The sequence below is a fragment of the Diorhabda carinulata genome, chromosome 3 (genome assembly GCF_026250575.1).
Source record: "Diorhabda carinulata isolate Delta chromosome 3, icDioCari1.1, whole genome shotgun sequence".
Lineage (NCBI taxonomy): Eukaryota > Metazoa > Arthropoda > Insecta > Coleoptera > Chrysomelidae > Diorhabda > Diorhabda carinulata.
This window is the reverse complement of record NC_079462.1, coordinates 6127261-6152699: the sequence shown is the minus strand read 5'-3', so window position 1 is coordinate 6152699 and position 25439 is coordinate 6127261. Positions and strand designations below refer to the sequence as shown.

The following is a 25439-nucleotide window of genomic DNA, read 5'->3' as shown; positions in this document are numbered from 1 at the left end:
GGAACCCAACAAAAAGAGTGCTGATATAGAATTAGCGGGTTGGAGTAGTAGCAACTTTAACATGTTAACGTGTAAGAATCCATTGCATTTTTTCACCTCAAGGAGTTAAAAAATACTCTTATCCAACATGATTATACGAACTCTAACATGACAAGGAAAGCGCCAAGTTTTTTTTAAAAAAGCTTTCGTTGTACATATTTTACGGCCTGCTTGGTGACCTACCCAAGTAGCCCAACTAATTTTATTAACGAAACTGTGTACGTAACAATTTTGGGAAGCTGAATGGTGCTCAATGAAAACACGTTTATACATTATTTAAATAGCTCTCATTCATCTGAATTTCACACGAACGTTTTATTGAGATGGTCAAAATACTCACAAAAGAACAAATATACAGAGCTACTGTAGCAATGAGAATACTATTTCTTTGTTTTTCTCATATGCTTATTAATTTTATTATATCAGTGGAAGATTTTATTTTACCACTTTTTACTTATCATTTGAAAGAGTTCCTCTTTTTTTGGTAAAGGGGATTATGGCATCTGTACAATAAATATTATTGACCATGAAAGGTTATTGAAGATAATTGTCTCTTGCCATCCAAACTCACTTTACAGTGGAAAAAGTTTAAGAGGATTTCAAAAAGAGTAGCCCCCATTGATTGTAAGCAAATACAACTATTCATATAATTTTTTTGAAATTGAAATGTGATACTGATCTGCAATATCAATAGAAAGTTTTTCCAGCTTACTACGTATATTTCAGAACTCTAGAGGATTCTCTATCAGTGTAGCATTACGACCAACTTATTTATTTTGCAGTTTCATCGTAAGAGTTATGTTGGCACAGAAAATTTCCAAGGTAATGATCGATCTCATATTTTCACACTAGTTTTTCAATATATGTATATGACCCTTGGTCTAATTAGTTAGTAACTTGGATTAGTTGGTTTCCACTATATTTATAATGTTATTTGTAAACATTTTACAGAAATTGCAAAATATGCAAACAAAATCCACTTTACTGTGAAGATAATTTCGAAAAGATTGTAAGCAAATTCCACTATTCATATATTTTTTTCAAAATAGCTAATTCCGATAGGAACTTTCATCATCACTGATAATTTTCCTGAGAATGGGCTAGTTCTGAACAAGCGAAAAACTGATTATCGTAAAAATAATATGATAATCAACCAACATTTTTACTTCTACCATCATTCAAAATTACTTCATCGTAAAAGTATATGGCTACGCTTGTTTTTTACCTTTAAATAACCATTAGATAACGTCAACGACTAATGCGAGCTGATTATTATGTTATTCTTAGTAATTTTCTCGCTTAACCGTTCGGTAAGGAGATTAAAAAGACACTATCACTAACTTCTTTTCGAGATACGGTCGTTCTATGATCAGTATGAGTGCCAAATTATATCAGATTCTGCCCATTTTATTGTCGTATATCGTATTATAGATCTCTTAAGGAGAAAGCAGCTTCTGGGTATTAACGATAGGAACAACGGTACTTATTGACCTTTCAAATGGGTTTAATGTTGTTCTTGATGCTCCTAATAAACAACAATAGAGGTGTTTCATTGAAGGTTGAGAATCAGACAGAATAAACATCTACTAAACATTCATCGATCATCTAAAAGTACAATAAGCTAATACGTAGTCCAAATTGACTTTAAAGATCCATGATATTTCTCACATAGCAATTATATGATATTTATAAAATAATTTGTGATAAAAGAGTAAGCTATCCGTTACTTCGGTAATTTGATGCCTATTGAACCTATGATTAGGAAAAGTTTTCAATTTTTTGTTTATTTATTCCAAAGTTTCAAGTATTACTTTCAAAATAAACGTTTCATGATTATTCGATGAATTATAGGAGCTACAATATTAGAACTCCTTCCGAAAATCTCATGAATATTTTTATTAAAATGTTGATATTTTGGTTAAAGATATTTTCAGTTATATAACAAACTCTGAATGAATTATTGTATTAGCAATACAGCCCTCAGATCGGCACGAAAGAAAATACTTTTCTCCGATTTTATTGGCACTCAAAAAGTATCTACTCTTTCAATATCAATTATCTCTCTAGTAATATTTTTCATTATATAGTTGGGCAGTATTTCCGAAATACAATTAAAACAAAATTCCATCATATTGTTCCAAACACCAGCAGAATAACATTAACAAACCAAAATCGCCATAACTTCTCACTAACTCATTTTTTCATGGGGTTGGCAAACATTTGTTCGATTAGCCAGCATGGTGCACTAATTTCCTCTGTGTATAGAGAAGGGGGACGAAGAATTGAGGGAACTCATCAGCTTCACCAGACAGGACTACAAGAAACACGGGAGGCCGATAAGACAACTGGATCAATAGGTTAAGTAGGCTAAGTTGGGATAGTAAAAAATAAGAAAAGTACAAAAAAAAAACATAAAATACAAAACCACGCACCAAGAAAAAAAATTTACTCCAAGATCCTAGGAAGTGAGCACGATATTTTTTCTAATTATGATGAGCGGTATACCTTAATATTAATCACTGTTACGTTCATGGCGACTTCTACATTCGCTCTCGTTTGTACGTAATAAAGTAAAGAAGGTCCGAGGCCACGTTCACGCTATTCACCCACACGTTTAGTTTGTGTTGTGTGTCCTGATTAAAGCCCCTTAAAACGGGCATTATGCCAAAATTGACACACGACTAGCAACGAAAATGTTCGCGGGGGTCTCATTTTTTTATTTTCGTTATATTTTTAATTTTGACTCATCTACGAGCAATCTTATTTCAATTTCATTCCAGAGGAATAACTTACTATCGAGTCCAAGATATATCAATAACGTGTTAAAGAATTGGAAATATAGAAAAATAATATAGAAATTTAGTGAACTTAATTTGGTATCGTACGTGATATGAAAACTTATCGACATATTCTCAAAACGATCAGCTATTGAAAAGTATTTTAAGGATCATAAAACCCGTCATATATTACCTAGTTTAGATGAACACAACGCCTTTTGTAGCTCATTTTGAGCTCAAATATATTATGAAGATTTCAATTTATAATTTCTTCAGAAATATTTAATACGAATAGCTCAATACCAATATTTTTGAATAGGGTGCTAGGTACTATAAACATTTATTAACCTTCCATTAGTAGCGCGTGTATCTACGAGATACATGGCTAACTTGTTGCTGAATATTTATTTATGTAATAGCTCTAGAAAATGGAGATTTGCAGTAGTTCTCGGCAGATGTATCTCGAAGACTTTCCTGGAAGTACAATCGGCTGATTTCACTTTTACAACCCCTGGCCACCCTAAACCCGTTCGACCGCCGGATTTGTATCTGCTAGATACAGCGCGACCAAAAGCGGCAGTTTATATTCAGATTTAGTTGGGAAAAACCGTAGTCCTTATTTCCAGTTTGCATGTGACGTCGAACGAAGTGGAAGAAGGTGCTTCAAAAAAGCCAGAAATGATATCATTTTATAACAACACAAAATCCGGCGTTGATGTGGTCGACAAGCTTTGCGCTACTTATAATGTTGCCAAAGATTTGCTCAAAAATTACAAAACCTTGGAAGCACAACAAGAAGTTCAAGAGGCAACACCTGGACCAAGTAAAAGAAAGCGATGCGAACCATGCTATGTAGAAAATAAGACAACGTCAGTGTCTACATTTTGTTGTAAAAAATGTAAAAATTTATGTATTAAACTCCATACAAATATGATTTGTAATAAATGTTATAATAAAGAAATTGAAGAGGGTGATTACTCCCATTAATTTTATAAGTTTGTAAAATATTTTGAATAAATAATGTAACTTTAAACCTAGTTCTGGCGATAACCTAATTAAAATTTTAAACATTTTACATATAAAATAATTATTTTTTTTTACTTGCAAAAATGTTAAATTAAAAGTGGATAAAAGAAGTATTCATATAAAATTTGCTGTATTAATATATTAAAATAATAATAACAAAAAAAAATTTATTTGATATATGTATCTGCTAGATACAACGCGACCAAATACGTGAGAAATACCCGCGCGCCTAATGGAAGGTTAATAATAATACTAATACCAAATATAAACTTTCCGAACATAGTCACGAAGTAATGATTTGATTTATTATTTGTATGATCAATTTTCCTCTATATTTGCAATATATTTTCAGTACACCACTATCTTGAAATATTCTCCTTCGAATGCATTTTAGGATGTAATTGCAATTGGTACAGCTAGCGAAATGAATATGATATTTCTTTTTACTTTCGAAAATAATCTCATTATTCTCATTAATATTGATTGTAACTCGCATTATCCGATAAGTCTCATATACTGTTATAAATACATTAGAATTGTTATGGATTCCGGTTAATGTTACTAAAATTTGTCGCTACAATATTACAATATTTTCAAGTGTCGAATATTTGTAATTACCTTCAACCTTGTTAGCTTATGATACAAAGCTAAACGAAACCTAGCAAATATCAATAAACTGATGTCTGTTAATTAAAATATTAACTTTACGTAACATTAAATCACATGCTTTCCGAATAAGATATTTTCTTTGAAACAATTTTAAATATCAATTATGTGGGGAATATTCAATCGAAATTTTCATGATTATTGAGGAACTATGCATGTGCGTTTATATAATATGACTCATTTTGATTAAAAACACACATGTAACTTTCGAAATTATTCATGAACACCATTTGGAAACAGAATTTCATTAAATTATCGTAATTCTAAATGCATACTTAGATAATTATGGTATCTCCAAAACATGTGATTTGAGCACATCAACCGCTTCTTCGGGTGTAGAAAAACGTTGACCTCGCAATTTATTTGTGATCTGCGGGAATAAGAAAAAATCACTGGGTACCAAACATGGAGTGCACGATGGATAACCCATAAATTCGGTGTTTTGTCTGTTTAAAAACGCTTATGTTTGTACAGAATTGTCAGAGCTCGTATCGTCGTGGTAGAGAATGTTTCGTCTTCTGTGATTGGTTTCCCTGATTTTTTTCCAACAATTGTGATAAATAATAGCTGGTGTTCCGTTCAGAACTGACCGTCCAACGTTGCTCTAATGGAACGGTGGCGACATGTCGTGTTAATCCGAAGAAACCAGAGATTATTTTCTTCGAAGTGTTTCGTGCGCGAACACACTATGGAGTGTATGATAGTGGAACTGATGCTTAGGTACCTCAATCTCATATCTCATGTGGCGATCTTGTCAATTCAGTTTACGTACAGCATCGATGTTATTTGAATCAATATCAAATGGCGTTATACTGTCTAAAATGTATTTTTAGAACTTTTATCTCTATCTCAGAATGAAAACAATTTGGAAATATATTTGTACTTTAGTTATATCAATGAGGATATAGTATCAAGAGATAAGTATCTAAGATTTCAACAGCCTTTGGAATTAATGTAATGTAAAGTAAATATTGCAATTAGCAGAAGCCAATTAATTGATATTTGGTTGGGTTTATGTTCGCTTTCTATTGAAGGATAACAAGATTGGAGTTGATTACATACTGAAAATCTGTAGCACCTAAAAATATACGTGCAACAAGTGTTTTGATTATACTTAGAAATATTTGATCTTGGCAGCTTTAACCGGAATCCAAAATTCTATTGTATGAATAACTCCAATAAAATGTTATTTATAAGAAAAAAATTTAGTTACAAACTGCCAAGAATGTTTTATTCTCATCTTATTTTCATTCTCATATGTTTCGTTGTAAGCAATTCAATAGATTGTAATATACCAAAAAATTCATATTTGGCAGAGCTGCCAAAAGCATTATATCAGTAAATATTTGAAATCTATTTCTCTACATTTGATTATATTTCAAATTCCTCATGGCTTTGGTTTTGAAATTGGAAATATGGGAAAAAAATATTTTAGAGAATGTCAAAATGGCAGAAGGTATCAGGAGAAGACGTACAAGCAGATAATTAATTCTTCTTGTAACGCCTAAAATAAATAGTTCGAGCACAAAGAGCAAGATTGTTAATACACATTACGAGATTGCCACAGCAGAGAATCGTGAGACTGATGCGGAAGAGAAGAGAAGGAAAGAAAAGAAGAATAGAGCTCCCAAACGAAAAATGGCTACAGGAAGTCAAGCAGGATATATATGAGTTAGAAAGAATTTGATGAAGATGGTGGCAAAGGACCAAAGGAAGCGAAGAAGAATTGATTGAAGCCAAGGGACAATAAAAGCTGAACTTCATCAATGTTATTTAATTATGTAAATGACAAATTGCAGAGAAATACTTCAGCCTGCGAACAGTTGGCTGCAATTCAACGAAGTTACCATACTGAATTTAATTTAATTAATTTAATACAACAGCTGATGCTGATTAATATAATAATTATTTCTCGTGGCTACCATTACTGGAGAATATATATTTTTGCACTTTTGTAACCGACTTAGCGTAGAAAACCGTAAGGTGGCGGTGGTCGGAGCTGCTGTCATACGGTTCCTCCTTCCTGTAGGATTCTTACATAATTACTCATGATCTATTTTGATGGTAGGTTGACAAAACTATCAACCAGTCTCCAAGTGTAAATTCATTTAAATCATGGGTTGATAATTTCAAAGCAGCTAGTACGATTATTAATAAAAAAACAAAAGCAGGAAGCAGAAGCAGATCTTCCTGGAGCAGAAGACGGGAAAATATCATGGCTCGAGTAAACAAGTGGGATGATCCAAGTTTATCTACGCACCAGTTTCCAGATGCTTTGGACATTATCGATAGTTTTGGCAACTTTACAAGTTTTTTCCTTGGACAAAGCCCAGTTTCACTTGAACGTTTATATAAACTTACAAACTTGATTGATTCAAAAGACCAAAACCTTCACTTTTTTCAAAAGTGACACTGTGAGCAGGAATATATTCAGAGAGCATGATTTACCCATACTTTTTCAATTCAATTCAGTATTAACTCTGCAGAATATCTGAAAATGCCACGAGATTGTGATCAATCACAGTTACTTTATTTTGAGTATAACAAGAATAGAACAGGGATTTATTAAAAGACGATCGAACCAAGAACGATATTTGAAAAACAAGTACATTTTTCAGTATTATATTTAGGAAATAGTTTTATTTTGTGCTCTCTATTCTAAATAAACATTCGTTTGAATACAGTTGGGGTTTTTTCGTGACAATTTAAAATGCAAAAAAGTATAGTCCACCTCGTGTAAAAAGTAAATTCATGTATAAAAGCGAATATACTGATTTTTTTTCAATAAATCATGTATTGACGTGTAAAGCAAGAAAGTAGAAACAAATAAACGAACAAATGGACAAACTAAAAGAGTGAGATGAATAAATTGTGGTGAAAAAAATCTCGAGATAGTTTATAATTTTCATGGATACACACAGTGATTCAAATTCATTACAACTCTCTTCCTTATTTTAAATTTATGAATGTCACTTCATATAATGAAAGTTTTCTAGTTACTACTCGACTTAATTTCAAAATCAGATAATTTTTATTACGCAAAGACCTGCAATAACTAGAGTTCCAACTTGAAACTTCATAGAGATGAACATCGCGCCATTGAAATACAGACTAAAAATTTGTGAATTCCCAAAGTGTTATAGCTACCTAAAATTTTATGGTAATAATCTTTCCTTTATTCTGAAAGTCATAAATTTGAAATTTAAGTTTCTGCGACCATAACTCATTCAAGTAGTATGTAATTTTAATCCGTGGCAGCACTAAAAACTTATTATCAGCAACGGAATAACGAGATAGGATATGCAGTAGATGCAATAATGAAGTTATAATTACCAAAAAAAAAACAACTACTTTTCGAAATCAGTTTCAGAAACCAGAAGGTTTTAATACCTAATAAGATAACATAGAATATTAAGCTGTTTCGTGTCATTCTGATTCATGATATATAGAATTTTACAAAGGAAACCCACATATCGGTGATGAACGATATAATAGTATTTTTGTAAGGTTATAAATAGAGCTAATTAGGATTATTTAATGGACTCCTTGACATAACTTCTTCACAAAATATGATTAAGACTCCTGTGTGGATAAAACATGCTCCGAAATTTCACTTGAACATATTCTCAATAAAAAATGTTAACAAAAAAATCTTTTCTAAGTCCTCTACCAATTAAAATCACGTCGATAATATCTAAATGAACGAAACTATTCCATTTATGGTTTCAGAATAAATATTATCCGCAAAACCAACTGACTGCGCCATATTCGAATTGGGATTTGTTTGATTATGTTTTTCAAAAGGTAATTGAATACGAAGCACACGTATTTCAATCAGTTAATCCAAAGCTTTAAATTTGAATAATTTAACGAGTCGCTGGAATTTTAATTCATTATAAAATGTCATATAATGATCGTACTGGAGGTACTTTTTAGAAATATGGCTGAGCAACAAGCATGATCACCTCTAATATCAGTTCAATTGAATGAAAAATTAATTGACGGTGCTTCCTTAGCGTATCCTACCATAGAAGTCTACAACTGTGTTGAGTTACGACGATGGTTGTAGTGCCATGGTCGTCCTCAAGAATTGAGAAGTTGGGAAAAAATGAATTTGATAGTGATAAGTAAAAGTAATCACAAAAATGAAGAAATAATTCATAGTTCTATTTCGTTACGGTCAAAAAAGCTCTGCATAATTGTGTGCCGGTAGCCAAATAACAAAATCATCAAGCAGCAAGCACCAATTTTAATTTTCATCTAATGATTTACCAAAATAACTCAATTTATGATTATTTAATTTCTTCTTGTATGCTTGTTTTTTAAGAACATGAATGGCTTCAAATTTTATGTGAATTCATCATGCCCATCCATACTCCAAAATGAACATCAAGGTACTCCTGCACACATGCATGTTCGCGAATGTTGGATCGTTGACCATTTGCCACGATAATCCTCGAGTATTTTCAGATAACTTTGGCCTGTCACTTGGCTTGACATGAAAAGTACGGATACACGACACCTCCCTCGTGGATATCTGCCCACACACACACACACCTCAGTAGGTTTAATTCTTCTTCAATGAAGACATTGAAGATTTTGGTCGTTCCAGTACATGCCGTTTGAACGCACCGTTAAGATTAAAGGTTGCTTCATCCGACCACAAAATGGATTGTTGGAACTGCGATCATCCTGGCTGCATCCGAGGCTCTACTAACAAAATTCCAATTTTCGATTGGAATTATTCTCGTGTAGGAGACGCGGACGGTAAACTCGATTGGTCCGGCTACTCAACTAACGCCAGCGCAATTGTTTCTATATTTCCGGTAGTTGTTACATATATCGGAGGTCCAGAACGCGTCACATCGGCCGTTTTAAAGAATTCCTTGTACGTTTTTCACATTGCTGAACGATTTGGTAGCAGCGGGTTCGGAAATTGTTGTTGAAATTCGATAAACATAGTTTCGTAATTCGTTTTCGTACGCAAATATGAGGTAACACAAAAATTCTTTCTTGAAACGTGAACTTGTATGAGTTATTCATTCTGAAAACGCGTTTATTTGACAGCATGACACAGACACCGAAGTACCGACACCGTCTTTTGATTCTTTATGTTCCTGCAGCCAACAGGGTTCTGAATTTTACGCGAGCTATTATAATTATATTTAATTGGATATCTTACCTTACCACAATTTTTCTTAAAATGATGGGGTCTAGATATTCGGTAGGTAGACCCGATACTCCTTCAAAAGTGAACAAATATATGTATCTTCACTTCAAGGAATTAATATTGTAAATTAACAAATATATGTATCTTAACTTATAATATCAATTCTTTGGAATCGACCATTACCTCGTACAAACCGCTTTACTTGCAAATCACATTCAGCACATTTGTGACAAATTCTCAAGTGTCTTTGCTCATTTATTTTGATGACAAGGTTTTAGAAAACTAATAAAATAATATAAAATTTCCTGAAAAGATTTACCAAGCATATAAGTGCGGCATACACTACGACAACGGTTTTTGTCCCTTTCCTTATAGATAACATTGAAAATTTTAACTAAAAGACCGGTAATATCATTTTATCATGTAAACACAATAATTTAATGAATTGCTAATAAAAAATTCTTGATTATTACTTGTATTATTACTAATTCCTTTGAGCACTGCTCATACTTTTGTAAATAAAGTTCCCGAAAAACATAATGGAAGTTGGGACATGCACAGAAAAAATTTTCAACTATTACAAGGACTATTTCTTATCGTTTCAAGTACATAGACTTATTAGATTAGCGGGTACACTGAGCTTTGTTCAGTGTGGCGTAGCTACAAACCAAAATAATGAATATTTTTTTGACACTCTCAGTATCAATTAAGTTAATATATTCGTATGAGTATTTCATACTAGTTTACTTTTTTTATCTAAGAGAAGTGTCAAATTTTTTAAAATCATTCATCAGAAGCTCCAATATTTCTACTCACAGTTTAAATACAAGATATGCTTGTTAATATAATAATGAAGAAAAAAGGACAATCAAATATATTGGTCAAAGTTGTCCGGATACTTAATCCAACCATTTACTCTTTAGCCTAAAAAAATTTTCAATAAAAAATCAAATTTCATTAAGATTGAAAAAAAAAAGATAAAACCAACTCTCTTCATACTCTCTCGCGAAGAAATATATAAATTGGTGAACATTTAGGACTATTTTATTTCTATTCAATTAATGGTTACAATGTAACAATTTGAGGTTGCTAAATATTGAGTATGGTGGCACGTAGTTACGAAACAATTTTACTTTTTGAGATAAATTTGAATTAAAACCTTTCTTGGGTAATGGTTCGTGAATATAATTGTACAACATAATTTCGCACTTAAAAATTTATCATATCACTACACTAATTAAAGCCATACCTCTCCTACTGTGAGCACCTGTATCAATTTGCGATTTTTATGGAGCATGTACAAAATGTATAATTATACATAACTTCTATGAAGAAACTGCTTCTTCCAGAAATATCTGGAATATAATTCATGGATATTTGATAATTGATGGACATTAAGGTATATGCGGAGACGGCAAATGGTGTGCGGCTGTCTACCCGCAAAAATTTTGGAAATATTTATCACAGTCATGAATTGCTTTGAAAACAATACAACATTTTTCCATATAGATCATTAACCTATTGAAATCTATTAGATCCAATGGTTCCAGAACAATTTTTATCCAAACTGTCTGTTACAGTTGATGCGAAGTATATTCTCGATTACCATTCATGGTGTGAACAAAAATTAGGATAATACAGAGATCCTTTATTCTTTTATTACTTGCAACAAATAATTATAGGTAAATAACCAGCACTATGTCAGCTGGAACTAAAACAAATTTCCATACAAACTAGATTCTTTAGAATACCTTCCAGAAAGTATTGCTACTGTTGAACACATCAAAAGGCAATTGATGAGACATTTTTATGAATAAAATTGCTTCAATAAAATCTGAACAAATATAGCTACAATCACAAGCTCTTGAACATGTTTGGTGCATTTTTAGAATTATGATTAATATCTTTTATTACAACTAATCTGTGATAACAATGATACTGAAATCTTCTAATGGATCTAATTTGGTTTTGTATTGTTCACATGGTAACTTCTTTTTGCTCTCTAATGTATATCATTTTTCTTTCTAGTACCAGCTCGTCTCGTTTGGGGTGTTCCTGGGAGAGACGCAGAACTACCATGTGATATTACCCCTGCTCTTCCCAATGATAACGTCACTCTACTTTTTTGGTTCAAGGATAATCTTGGAATACCACTTTACAGGTAAATTATTTCTTACTACCTTTCTGTTATTTATGTTATTATGTGTCTTCATCAACAAAAATGATGATAATTCATCATCAATCATTTGTTTAACCTTCATATTTACTCAGAAGAAATGTGTTCCTTTGTCAAGCCAATAAAATGAATAATACAATGTTCAATACAGTAAACTGGATTGAACATTAAACAAAATGTTCAACCCAGTTTACTGTATAATTTTATTTTTACGTTGTCTGTCGATGATTACTACTTTTTACTTTTATCACTTTTTTGTAGTTTTAACCATTTTCTTTATTATTGTTATGTAGTTTTCCTAATGTCTTGATTCATTCTATTTTCCTCATTAAGCTTCTTCGATTCTCTCCTCAATTTGTTAATTATGTTAACTATCATCTCACATTATTATGATGATGATTTGATTTTTAATGGTTTCAGATTTATTAGCTAATTTAACGCTTCCAGCTCTATTTTTATTTGTTCTGTTCACTCTACTACAATAAATATTATTGAGAAGTTTACTTCTATTTTCTTGTTTGTTTGCCATACATATCTCTTCTATTCCATCCTATTTGTCCCTTAACCTTCTTTGATATGGGAATGACTTAGTGATATTTCTGTTCTCTCTACTGCTAATAAATTTTCATCAATTGGGTTTATTACTATAAATGTATCATAGTTTTTTTGTTTTGAATTCTATGTATCTTCTTATTTTTTCCAAAATTATTCAAATGACTCTTACATTGCTTTTAGTTCCTTCATTCATATATCAACCATGTTTTCATATTAGTTGCCATCTTCAGTAACTTATTTTATTTGAAAGGCATTGACAAATTCTTCATCTCGGCCATTATAATCCACCACGACAGTCGTAACAGTTTTGTGAGGTAAATAATTTCGATAATCCCCGTACATTTCTGATAATATCGGCATCACAGCACTGAAGTGATAGAATTACCTGGACGTGGAAACTCTAACTAACTCAAAAGATAAATTTCAGTATCTTTTCTAAAATAAATTGATAACATCTCTATCAAGGGATTTATGTTTTATATTTGAAACCATGCCAACGGCCGATGTAAATGCTTTGGAACATTTATTTCGAAAATTGCATATCGATCAGCTAACCAGACATGTATTGGAAGCAACTTCTGGAAGATCCAGAATATTTAGCCGAACTAGATACACATAAATCAAAGAGTTCCAGAACCTGTTTGGTAAATTGCTGAGCCAACCATTTTTATTCGTGACCTGGCTTTGACAGAGACGTACTAGGGTAAGAAAACGGCGAGAATTATAATAACGGCATTGCCAAGGACAATGACAGATTAACATACAAAATATTTTTGGAGCTATTATATTATATGTTTGATTCCTTTTGTATTTTAATAATGACTAAATTATAATTAGAATCTGATATATATTACAACTTTTGTTACAGCTTGGATGCTCGAGATGGTCCACTGGACAAAGCCTCTCATCTAGCTATGAGTGATGATCTGGGATCCCGTAGTTATTTCATAACCGAAGGAGAGCCTTCGAAAGCTAGGTTAAGGATACAGAATGTTAACATCCATGATCAAGGAGTTTTCAGATGTCGAGTCGACTTTGTTAATTCACCAACAAGAAATTTTCAAGTCAATCTGACTTTAGTAGGTTAGAATTTTCATCTTATAATCTTGATAATAAATAAAATCATGTGTAGTACTTTCAAGCGTATTCATAAATGATACCTCTTATTTATGAATCATGATGGAAATAAATGTTAATTAATGGAAACTAGAAAATATGGAGTATGTTGAAGTATCAGTAAAAGTAATGCTTGCTATAAAAACTTTAATAAGAACTATATCGAAATGATGAAACTTCATGCAAACAATATAATTCATTCGAGATATTCACATAAAGACATTTGTTTTGATGAGTTTCATTCGTGTATTTCAAGTTCAAGGAACGCTCAAATACTCCAATAAATACCTCATAAAACTGTTTTCTTAGCTAACTAGCTTTCGAATGACAAAAAGGCAGCAACATGAAAATTTGAAAACGGTGATTTCAGGAACCACTGATTTCGATTCTAGTTTTAGTTTTCTAGAATCCAACTTGACGTATAGCGGTCATATTTTAAAAAGCCGAGCTAACTGCACTAAAATGGATGCCTGCAGGATTAAAAAAATTGAATGAGGGATTCGATCTTTCAGAGAGATAACTGTTGTGGAAAACAATGGAGAATATGAATCCAATCATGTCTTACAAAACCTTGTTTTAATTTGACAGTCACTAACATCAAATCCACAGCTGAATAAGAAATTTTCCTTTATGACCTGACGATTATGCTACTCGAATTTTTTGGTAACATTTTATTGCATTTCAACTACCCTTGCAGATGTGTTTTCCAACAAATTTGCCTAAGAATCTTTGCTATTTGGTCTGTAACTGTTCCTTCTCCTATTCCTAGCCGTGATTTATATTTCTAAATATTTTTCCATGGGTAAATTTCACAATTTCTAGGTTTACCGTCATAAAATCCATAATAACTGTTGCCTGTACCATCAAGACAGGATTCTCGTTACTTTCTTCATATGAATCTGTAACTATCCTTCTTGATAGATTAGATTTCAAGGTAAAACCAATTCTAGGACGACCAGAAGTAAGTGTTTTATTAGATTAAAAACTTCCGAAATTTATTCAGGAATTCAACAATTCGCTATAAGTGGCTCAAAACTTTTAAACTTTTTAAATTTTTAAATTTTGTTTACAAAAAAAGGCGGAAATCTTCTTTCAAAATATCTGTGGATACTGAAGAAGAGCGGCTTATTACTATTTTCTAACCTCAAAATTCTCCTTACAGGAGAGATAGTTTCATCAGACGTATACGTGAACATCTTTTTTGAGGCGACAGCAACAGTTATTTGTAAGTGTTCAAAAGTTTTGAGCATCAATGTACTTCGAAGGAGATATAATGAAGAATAAAAATTATTATGGGAGATAATGTCTTTTCTTTGTTAGGATGGAAGCTTTCAAGTCACTCATCATTCTATACAATAGATGGAAATGTAGCATATCCTAACATAAATATTTTTTTCAATGTGCACTATTTACTTATTTTTCCATTCAGTATACCCGAAGACTTCAAAATGGTTCGTGACATTTCTTCTTTGTTCAGTCTTCACAGTAAAGCTTTCACAAAACGTTACTCTAGACTCTTGTGGCTCTCCTATTCATAAATAGTATTTCTATTGAGTTCTGCAGAGTATTTCTGTGTCTAAATTGAGGTCCGTAGCGGTTTATTTTACTCCAACACTTGTCTGTTTCAAACGTTATGTTTAAAACATAGAAACGTCAATTGAATGCCTGGAGAAGTCTCTTTGTGAGTCAACTTGAAATTAGAAATTGGTTCTCATTTGAATGCTCAATTTAACTACTGACAAATAAATGATAATGCTGGATCTAACTAAAAGAAAGTAATTATTGAAATAAATGAAGGAGTTTGAGAAATGTTTGGAAATAAGATAAGCTACCATTATCTGATTTGTTTCTCCACTTAAAACAATCAAACAATTTCGCAATTTTTCCACAATTATTTTACACTTCAGTCACCTTTTATTATTATTACTTACCAATATAGGATTCTACGATGGGCTCAGTATAGGCCAGACTTGAACCAAGTATGTATTAATTTGGCCCTAGCTTGGAAGCTGTTATTGGCCCAGACTTGGTTGATTTGCAAGCTTGGACCAGGCCTGGTTGCTTGTAAAAATAGTTTTTTTTATATTGTTAATAAAATTATAGTTTTATGACAAATTTCTATTAATGCACTCTACTAATTAATGTACATAAAAATATTGGTCAAATAATTAAACATATAAAGAAGTGATATCATTTTTCATTATTCTATTTTTTATTGTCTCTTATGCATAAAAGAATTTTATTCATAAAAAATCATTACTTTTAATTTTAAGATATCTATGATGTATAAGAAATTAGAACAAAACTTTATACAGTTATTCAGAGTTCTGCCAAGCCTGGCTAACCATAGGATGACCTAGGTCGGGTTAACCAGAGTTCAGCCCGTATTAGGCGACTATAGGATGGCCGAGGTCGGGTTACTAAGAATTCTGCCAAGCCTGGCTGACTGTAGGATGGCTGAGGTCGGGTTACCCAAAATTCAGCCAGGCTTGGGTGAAAATGGAATGGCCAAGATAAGGTTATATGGAGTTCGGCTACAGAATGGCCGGGGCTAATTTCCCAGACTTCAACCAGGCTTGGGTCATTATCAGTTTGCCAAGACCGGGTTTCCCAGCGTTGGCCCGAGCTAAGCCCTGTCATTCAAGTCTGGGAGCTCGTACATTGATATGTACACAAAGGATCCGCAAAGTTTTCTTATTTATATATGCCAATCTTTGCTGTGTGCATAGCTAGCATGTTAAGCTTGGTATAATCTGGTACGGGTGCATTTATAACTTGTATTGTATATGTATATTTCTTGAACAATATTTTTAACGACTTTTTTTAGTAGAACATGAAATTTCAATTATATTAAAAAAAGTAATAATTAGAATGTTCAATAAATCATTTCAATTATTGAAAGCATGCATCGTTCTGCACTTAATACTAATAACCAATTACTATTTATAAATTTAGAAATACTAATAGGAATAATCGAATGGCTATTTTAATTAAACACTGCATATTTCTACGACACGAAATTCGAATTATTTGAACGGAATTCGAAATTTATGCTATAACAAGTTATGATATGGGATAGTATACGAGGGTTGATACTTGAGATAGTTATAATTGGTTATGGCTTTTTTGTTTTACACAATATTCTTCATTAAGATCAAAATAGTTTTGCATTTGATTGAACCAATTGTCTCCATTTAGATTGAGATACCTCTAAAACATGTGAATTGAACGCATCAACCGCTTTTTTAGTTGTAGAAAAACGTTAAACTCGCAATTTATTTTTGATATGCGGGAATAAGAAGAAATAACTGGGTGCCAGACAAGGACTATACGGAGGATCGCCCATCAATTCCATGTTTCAATTGATCAAAAACGTTTTTGTTTGAATTGATATGTGAGAGCTCGATTTTCTGCTACTGGTTTTTTTTATCTTCTCGAAAACTTCTGACAAACAAATGCTAGTATGCCATTCAGAATTTACGTTGTCCTCATGGAACGGTTAGAAATGTCTAATTATTTCAAATAAATAGCATAGTATTTGCTTCTGTCCAAGCGAGTTGATAGTCTGCGTACGTTCACCATTAAAAATGTCAAACTCTATAATGGCGATATCAGATTTGACATATTCACATCACTGTTGTCATATCTCAAAACTTCCGTAGTATTCCTCGTATATATTTGTTGGTTTCAATAGCTTATTAATGTAATGAGCAGGGTCGATTCCACTGAAACAGAGGATACTAATAGGGTGTAATGCTTAAAGTTTGTTGGTTATAAAGCGTGTAACAACATCCTAATCGCTTCAATTCTATCCAATAGTGTTATGCACTCCAATGTATTCTAATTTCGACTTGTTGACGTCTATTTGTAGAAGCAACATAAGCGTTCGTAATATTTTCATTCTATAAGTAAATTCACTAAGCGATCATTCCTACAAGATTTAAACGAATATTTGCAGATTCATTTATTTATAAAATGGGACACATTTAGAATCGAAACCCGCATACTTTTCCGCAGTCAAAAATAGGTGATTGCTATCAGGTTTTTTTCTAAATATTTACGCTACTGTATTCATAATTTTAGACGTCATTATCATTTCACAGGAATTATTATGTTATGAATGGAATTATGATAACTCAAATTTCGAAAACTTCTGAGCTGAAAGCTACAAATACACCCTCTAATCAAATTCTTTTGCTAATAGTTCTTAGAGTAGACTGGAGTGGAAAAGAAACAATAAAAGGAATGAACAGATAATAGCATGGAAGAAAAAATAGAAAGAGGAATAAGGCGCAGTAATATAATAATTAAAGGAATCGAAGATGGGGAGAATGAAATGACATCATCTTCGAAGTAGTCAACACCTTTAAAAACTTAGGAACAATGATCAGCAACAAAAATCACACCAAAAATAAGACAAAACAAAGAATTCAAATGAGATATAGGGCATATAATGAGTACGGAATCATAATGTAGGTCAATAGAATAAGCCGCGCAATCAAATTGAGAGTCTATAATACTGTAATGAAACCCGTAGTTACATACGCCGCTGAAACTATGTGACTAACAAATATGGACGAAGAACAACTAAGGATATATGAGAGGAGAATAATTAGGAAAACTCATGGACCAGTGAAAGCTTGTAATAATGAGCATAGAGGACTTATGAACTACGAAACTAAAGATATATAAGAAAATGAGGATATAGTTAACACAATTAAAGCAAAACGAGTACGATGGTACGGATATATTGAAAGAATGGTGGAACAGGATTCAAGGAAAATTACAGAAAAGAGATCGAACGAGAAATGATTGCTTGCTAGACCAAAAAATAGATGGGAAGATCAGATTGTGCCAGATATGGGAGTACGTGATTGGAACGAACAGATGCAGGGCAGAGGAAAAGGGGGAACAATGGTCGAGGCTTCAAAAATATATGATAAGGTGTAATTAAATAGGGATAGAATGACCACCACAAAAATACAGGGTCAAAAGGGCTGAATTTGAGCGGCTATCAATATTTGATAAGGAAAACCAATTTAAGCAAAAAAAATTGCATCGATTTACGATTCTGCTTTTTCACTCGTTGACATTCACAGAGAAGTGTGTTAAAGTATAATATCAGATTTCACATGCATGTTACCACAAGCGGTAATTAGTCGTTCTTCCGCCACAACGCACCAACGTTTTCACTGAATCTTATGATGTAACTTTGAAGAAAACATCAATTCGAACAGATTTAACAACCATTATATAGTCCCGACTCAGTTTTACATTTTTTTGAGTCTCTTCTAGTTTGAAACTGTTCCATAAAGACAAAGGGATCAATGAAATACACTGAAAACAATTATGAACACGGACAACCATGAGTGCTTTAGTAAGTGAAAAAAAAACACCTTTTAGAATGTGTTATTATATCTAAACAGGCAAATCTGGAGCATTTCACTCCACACTATTAAGGATATATAGAGGATACATTTATGATAAGCCTTGTATTTTTAGAAATATACAACGCCCTGCATATTTGAAATCAGTTTTGGAATTTAGACGTAAATTATTCTCGTAATAGATTTTCGTCATAATAAAAATTTGGTAGTTACAATTTTCTGATTTTTACGACAATGTGTAAAGTACCATTTCTAATTACAAACCATAAATTCAATGTAGTATCCATAATAATAAACTCGCTTATAACCATTACTAATGAGTGTGTGTATATAAATTGATAACTACTGTGATCAGCTGGTTGAATATAATATACATACTAGTTATGAATGTATTGATAATTTACATCAGTTTATTATATACACATACGAAGTAGCTGATTTAGCACTTCTAAATTCTAATGAAGAATTGTCATTCCCTTGATTCTTACCAGAAAATATGTAATGTCAATTAGAGAAGTAATATGGATATGCAAATATAATATTGGAGGGAGGAAATATGGTTAGAAAACTGCTTTTCCTTCATCATGAATTGGTAAAAAAAATAAATATAATCAATTGAAACCTCCATGAAAGCGAGCTTGAAATTCACGTTTAATATCTGTTTCTTCTCCATGTGAATTTAAATGCCATCAAAAACTGAAAATTTATGATTATTTGCAAGATTTTTTGATATCTAATGATATCTAAACAACTCCTTTTGAAATGAAAATATATTTTGGATAGTGATAATTTCAGAAATGAACTTGTACTCGTATTATTATTGAGGTTATGCAAATACTACAAAAACAGAGAAAAACTAGAGAACCTTGATCTACATACGGACGCTTGTTAATCACATATTGAAGGAGGAACAGATTAATAGGAACGCGTTTTCGCTTCATAATGAATTAGTATAAGAAATGAATATAACCAATTTTGCATTTATTCTAGAATTCGTTATACAAAGAGATTGAAATCCACGTTTATCATGTGTTTCTTCTCTATGTGAATCTAAATGCTATCAAAAAACTAAGAGATTTTTTGACATCTCAACAATTTTTTTGCAATAAACATCTTTTTTATCTACCAGTTCCCAAAACAAGTTCTAAAAAACTCGTTTCAAGAAAAACACATTTGAAAAACTTTACCTAACCATTGCTTCGTTTAAAATGAATGTTAAGTTACAATAAGTCTAGAAATTTATACTTCAGGTTCTATTATGAAAATACACGAAAGGAACCTTAATGACATTTTACGTATTATACTTGCCATAGATGTCACTTTAATGGCTTCTAATAATAAAACGAGACAAAATTTCTGTATATATTTCCATAGCTCAAAAATTTATAGAAAAAATCGATTTTTTAAATTGCCTTTTTTCCCCTGAAACTTTAAACTGCTTTTCGATTCATGAGCTGATTGATGAATAAGTATATCAAAACTGCTACTGTACATAACTCTAACAATTTAAAAAACTCTTTTTAAACTGCTTAAACTTAGGCAATCAAATTTTAGGATTGCAGTAAACCTAAAAACGTAAAAATTCTATTCATATTTCAGTAACAGTGCAGAATAATTATATGTGAAGACATGTTTCTTATTCAGAAAAAACAGAATTTCTCTTATAATCCTATCAAACTACGAAGATGGCCTGATCCAGAGATGGCGGTAGTTGCTTGAACAATACCACTGTATTAGAATATAATCTATATAGCATATGTTGTTCAGTATAAGTTTGGCAGCCATCTATAATGAACGTTTTCAGTGAATTTTTAAACATGGAAAATGTTGACCATCGTTATGTGATGAAATACTTTCATTTTTAAACCCTTAGCCCAACCCATATAGGTGACCAAATGAGGTGATGACTCAAGAAATAATGAAGAGATGATCATCGATTGAAACTGCGCGAGCTAGCAGACATAGTAGACAATTCAAAAAGTGGGGTACATCGCATATTAGCTGAACATTTGGACATGAGAAAGCTGTGAACAAGATAGGAGCCGCGTTTTCTCACAATATCGTAAAGATGTTTCCATCAAGTGTTTGGCAATGTTTTACAGAATGTTTTGCGCCGTTTCAGAACCATAGGTGTGACGTGGGTCTATCACTTCACACCCTAGCAAAAGAACAAACAAAACAATAGACGAAAAAAGGAGAACCGGCTCCAAAAAAGGTAAAGACCGTTCCATTTGCGGGCAAGGTCATAGAGTCGGTTTTTTTGTGATGCGTGTGGGATAATTTTCTTGAAACAGGAAAAACTGTCAACGGCGAGAATTATGCAAACTTATTGCAACGTTTGAGCCAAGGAATCAAGCGAAAGCGGCCGCATTTGATGTGAGAAGAAAGTGTGGAATAGCTCATACATCCGTTATTGCCACATAGCGCCAAACATCTTGCGTTACAACCCTTTTTAAAGTTACATTATATTAATCTGATTAATTTCTGAGTAATTTGACCCCATTCAGCTAGATCCAGATCACAAGAAAGTTATGTTAGGCCTTGTAAATAAATCCTCAATAATGTCTAAATTAACAGGCTTATTTTTGTTCAACCCTTTCGGACTTTTCCCCGATTAAATAAAAGTTGGTATAGATTAATTTGGGTGTTCGAAAGTTTCATTGGCTAAAAAGAACAATTAGTGAATTTCATAAGCTTTCGAATGTCTTAGTTAAGAATAAATATGAAATAATTATGCCATTTTGGATAAAATTCAATTTTATTAGTCAATTACGAGAAAACTCCTGATTTTGGCAAACAAACAAAATATGGAAGCACATAATTCAGAATCGAACTCCTCACCTAGAAATTCATAATTTCATATGCGCTAGAAAAAAAAAGAGCCTATATCGACTTGAGTATTGATGCTTATTTTTCACGTATATATATTCAATACATCCTATGCAGCTTCTATCTCGTTTTTGATCAATGAGGTTACAGCAACCATTACGATTTACTTCATAGCTTTGGGGTCTAGATTGTCAAGAATGAATTATCAACTAATATCAAATAAATTCAATTTTTACAATGTTTGGGACGATTGGAAATGTTGAAATAATGAATCTATGAATAAGGAATGCTACAAAAAATAGGAGGACGTACCGAATGCAAATGATAGAACTTGTCATTTCCAATAATTTTCACTATTTACCATTTTAAATAAGAGGAATCATCCACGAAATACGTAATATCCAAAGATTTAAATGAATATAAAAATTAAACATCCTCAAACTCCATTTGTTGCTTGTGGAAAATGATACTTCAATATGCCATTTTTTTTCTATCCTAAAACATACGTGTTTAGAACACACAGTATTCGAAACAATGTACTGAATTTCAGATCAGCCGTCGGCTCCTAGAGTGTTTGACGCAGAAGGCCGGGAAATTAAAGCTGGACATCCGGCAGGACCTTTTTTAGAAGGACGTGAATTGTTTTTATCTTGTCAAGTTACTGGTGGTAAGTGACAATGTCCTCTAGATTTTAATTAGTTTGATTTATCATGATAAAATTGACCACTCAGGGAAGTCGACAAAATAGAAAACAACAACGCGTTAGAAACAAATTTCATTGAGCAAAATATTGTACATACATACTTTCCCAATTTTGTTTTTGGTGGAATAACTGCATGAATGATAAAGAAAGGGTGGAAATCGAGAAATTAATTTCGTTGTTCATTAAACGGTCACAATCTCAAATTTCTGGACATAATTCCCATTAAAACCTACATGGAAACAACATATTAAATACCCCAAAAAAATCTGCCAAAATGGTCTAAATATGGGGCGCTGATTCTATGTTTCCGAAGAAACCATATAAGGCTCTCATCAGATCAAGAATCGACTATGGTTCCATGTGAGAAATCTTATCTTAACCAGCTTGACATATTGAAAAACATTGCATTAAGAATCGCTACTAGTAGATTTCGAACAACCCCGATTGAAAGCCTTCGCCATCTCACCGGAGAATCACCCTTCCAACTTCGACGAATTCCAATAAATATGAACTAAGCAACAACAGTTGTTTACAGCTTTAAATACTTATCTAAAACAACTATTGAACGCTATTCATACCATTACTATGAACATGAGCTGTTTTCAGAGAATGGAAACAAACCAAACAATCATCTCCTACTCCCACCGAAATAGGCTTCAAATAATTCTGAATGTATGTATATTTTATGTACTCCGCCGCATCAATAACACGTAATGGACTAAGGTCCGCAGTAGTACTGGCAATCAAAAATCACACATTCAAACTATCTTCACATAATAACGTCTGGACAACTGTATGCCATATTAAAGGCAAGATTCATCGTCAAAATGGATCAATATAATAAAATAATAGTATTTATGAGTAATATAAACTCCATCTATACCATTCAACAGCTTTTTCTTAAACATCCGCTCGGTCTCTTCATTAATCTTCATTATTTGGGTCTCATAACATACCTGCATTCCAGGGAAATAAAAAGCAGACCAATGTGCCGAAAAAAAACAGATAACAATGAAGAAGCAATGATACTCAATGACTATAAAGTGATAATCGGATCAAAATTATAGTGCAAGTGGTCATATGAGTGAAGCAGATCGCAATCGATATTAAAATCTATAACGACCTGCGTTGATCCAGGGAATAACAGTTATAATTGTCGTATGAATCAAATAAAAATCGATCGCTTAAAGCACTGTAGTGACACATTTCATCTATTCAATCGCGAAAATATGAAACATTCATTATTGAAATGTCAAAAGTATCAAAAACCAAAGACTACTTAACAACTGTTCAAACGAAAACTGTAATGTTGCAAACATTCAATTGTATCACAAACAAAATCATTGAATTGCCTACTCAATTTGTAATAAACAAGTAATTTTCACGAACAATGTTTCCAATAATTTATTTCATACTTTAGGCCGCCCTAAGCCCAGTGTAACTTGGTGGTACAATGGTACAATTTTGGACAGCGTGATAGACTCCAGTAGAGAGTCGTATACGACTGTTAATCAACTTGTGATAGCCTCAACTCCGAGGTACCTGAAGGGAGCTCATTTTGAATGTCGAGCTTCCTCTGCCGAGACTGCTGGATATATTTCCAGGGAAGTACCGCTAACAGTATTTTGTAAGTATCAATTTGCTTCATAGTGAAGAATACATTTTCCCAAAATTTGCCTTCTATCAAAATATTTATTTAATTCATTAGTTACTCTATACTACCGAAATGGTCCTTACTGAATAACTAATAAAATAATTATAGAAGAAGAGATACTCTCTTCAATGTATTCTTCAATACACTACGTTCTCTGTTTTATACACAGTCTTTAGTAAATTAACATACGATTTATGTTTCTCATGCAGTACGTCCATAGTTTGCCTAGCAGCTGCTCCATCCGCTTCAGAAATCGTTTCCGGCATTCCATCCTCGTGCTCAAAGAAATATGGGCCGATAGCCAACAACGTGTCAAACAGTAGATTGATATGAGAGCAACTGTTGTTTGTATGTTGCACTTGGATATTCGAAGGCTCAAAATTTATTGTTTAATCAATTAACATAAACAATAGAATGAACTAATTTGCAAAAATAATTACTGTAGTTAATTCTGTGAAATGAATAGCGAATTGTAGTCATTGTTGGAAATCTTATGGATGCAGTTTTTTATTGAAACATCTTAAATCAAAGTTCTATACAATATCGTTCTGGAAATGCCCAATTAACCAGCACGACGACGAGCTGAGATAGATGATATTTCTGTTTCCAAGTTATCTTCAATGTTAATATTATGATATGACGGTCGGCCAATAAGCCCAGTTCCTCTAAATCATCGACCAAATCATAAAGGCTGTGTGTTTTAATTTTGAATTAAAATAATGTCGATATTTAGGATGTATTAAAAAAATTGACTTTTAAATGATGATTCTGTATCATTTAACAGATTAACAGGTCCAAAAAAAATTGCTATTCAAGGAATTAATCTACTATCCAAACCAAAATAACAGGTAATAAGTATGCAAGTACATAAACTTACCTATAGAATTCTTTAGTCTGCTTCGTTACTGACGCATGTTGAGACATCTAGCCAGAGTACCTTGAACAAATATTTTGGTTGTGTAAACGCAGTTTCACTTCGAAGCAAATATAAATTTAATAACAACCAACGGACAACATTTTGACTGGAAGGCTCCATTGTATGCAAATTATTGTTTAGTGTGAAATATATTTTTTATATTTAGAGGAAAATCAAGCTTGATGGTTATCTTAGTAAAATTGATTTATGGATATCAAGTGTTAAATATCACTATTTTTAACTTAGTCGGAATTTCTGAAACCGTTGAGGATATTCATACTGAACACACTGTTTACACTACCACTACACCAACACTCACAATTACACTGAATTCTTTGAAGACGATAACTTGATTATCGAAACGCGTGTCGGACAGTGTAATTGTGGGTGTTGGTATAGTGATAACGTGTGTGTAATGATAATGT

General features: G+C 32.4%; 1 protein-coding gene across 2 annotated transcripts in view; it reads left to right on the top strand.

Annotated features, from left to right (window-relative positions):
- The window catches only part of LOC130891618 (hemicentin-2), a 173904-nt gene that overhangs the window by 38465 nt on the left and 110000 nt on the right, over positions 1–25439 (top strand). For both annotated transcript variants that reach the window (XM_057796458.1, XM_057796459.1), the window contains exons 2-5: positions 11707–11839; positions 13278–13492; positions 22292–22408; positions 23865–24071. In XM_057796458.1, the coding sequence (XP_057652441.1) occupies positions 11707–11839; positions 13278–13492; positions 22292–22408; positions 23865–24071 (672 nt within the window). The remainder of the gene's footprint in view (positions 1–11706; positions 11840–13277; positions 13493–22291; positions 22409–23864; positions 24072–25439) is intronic.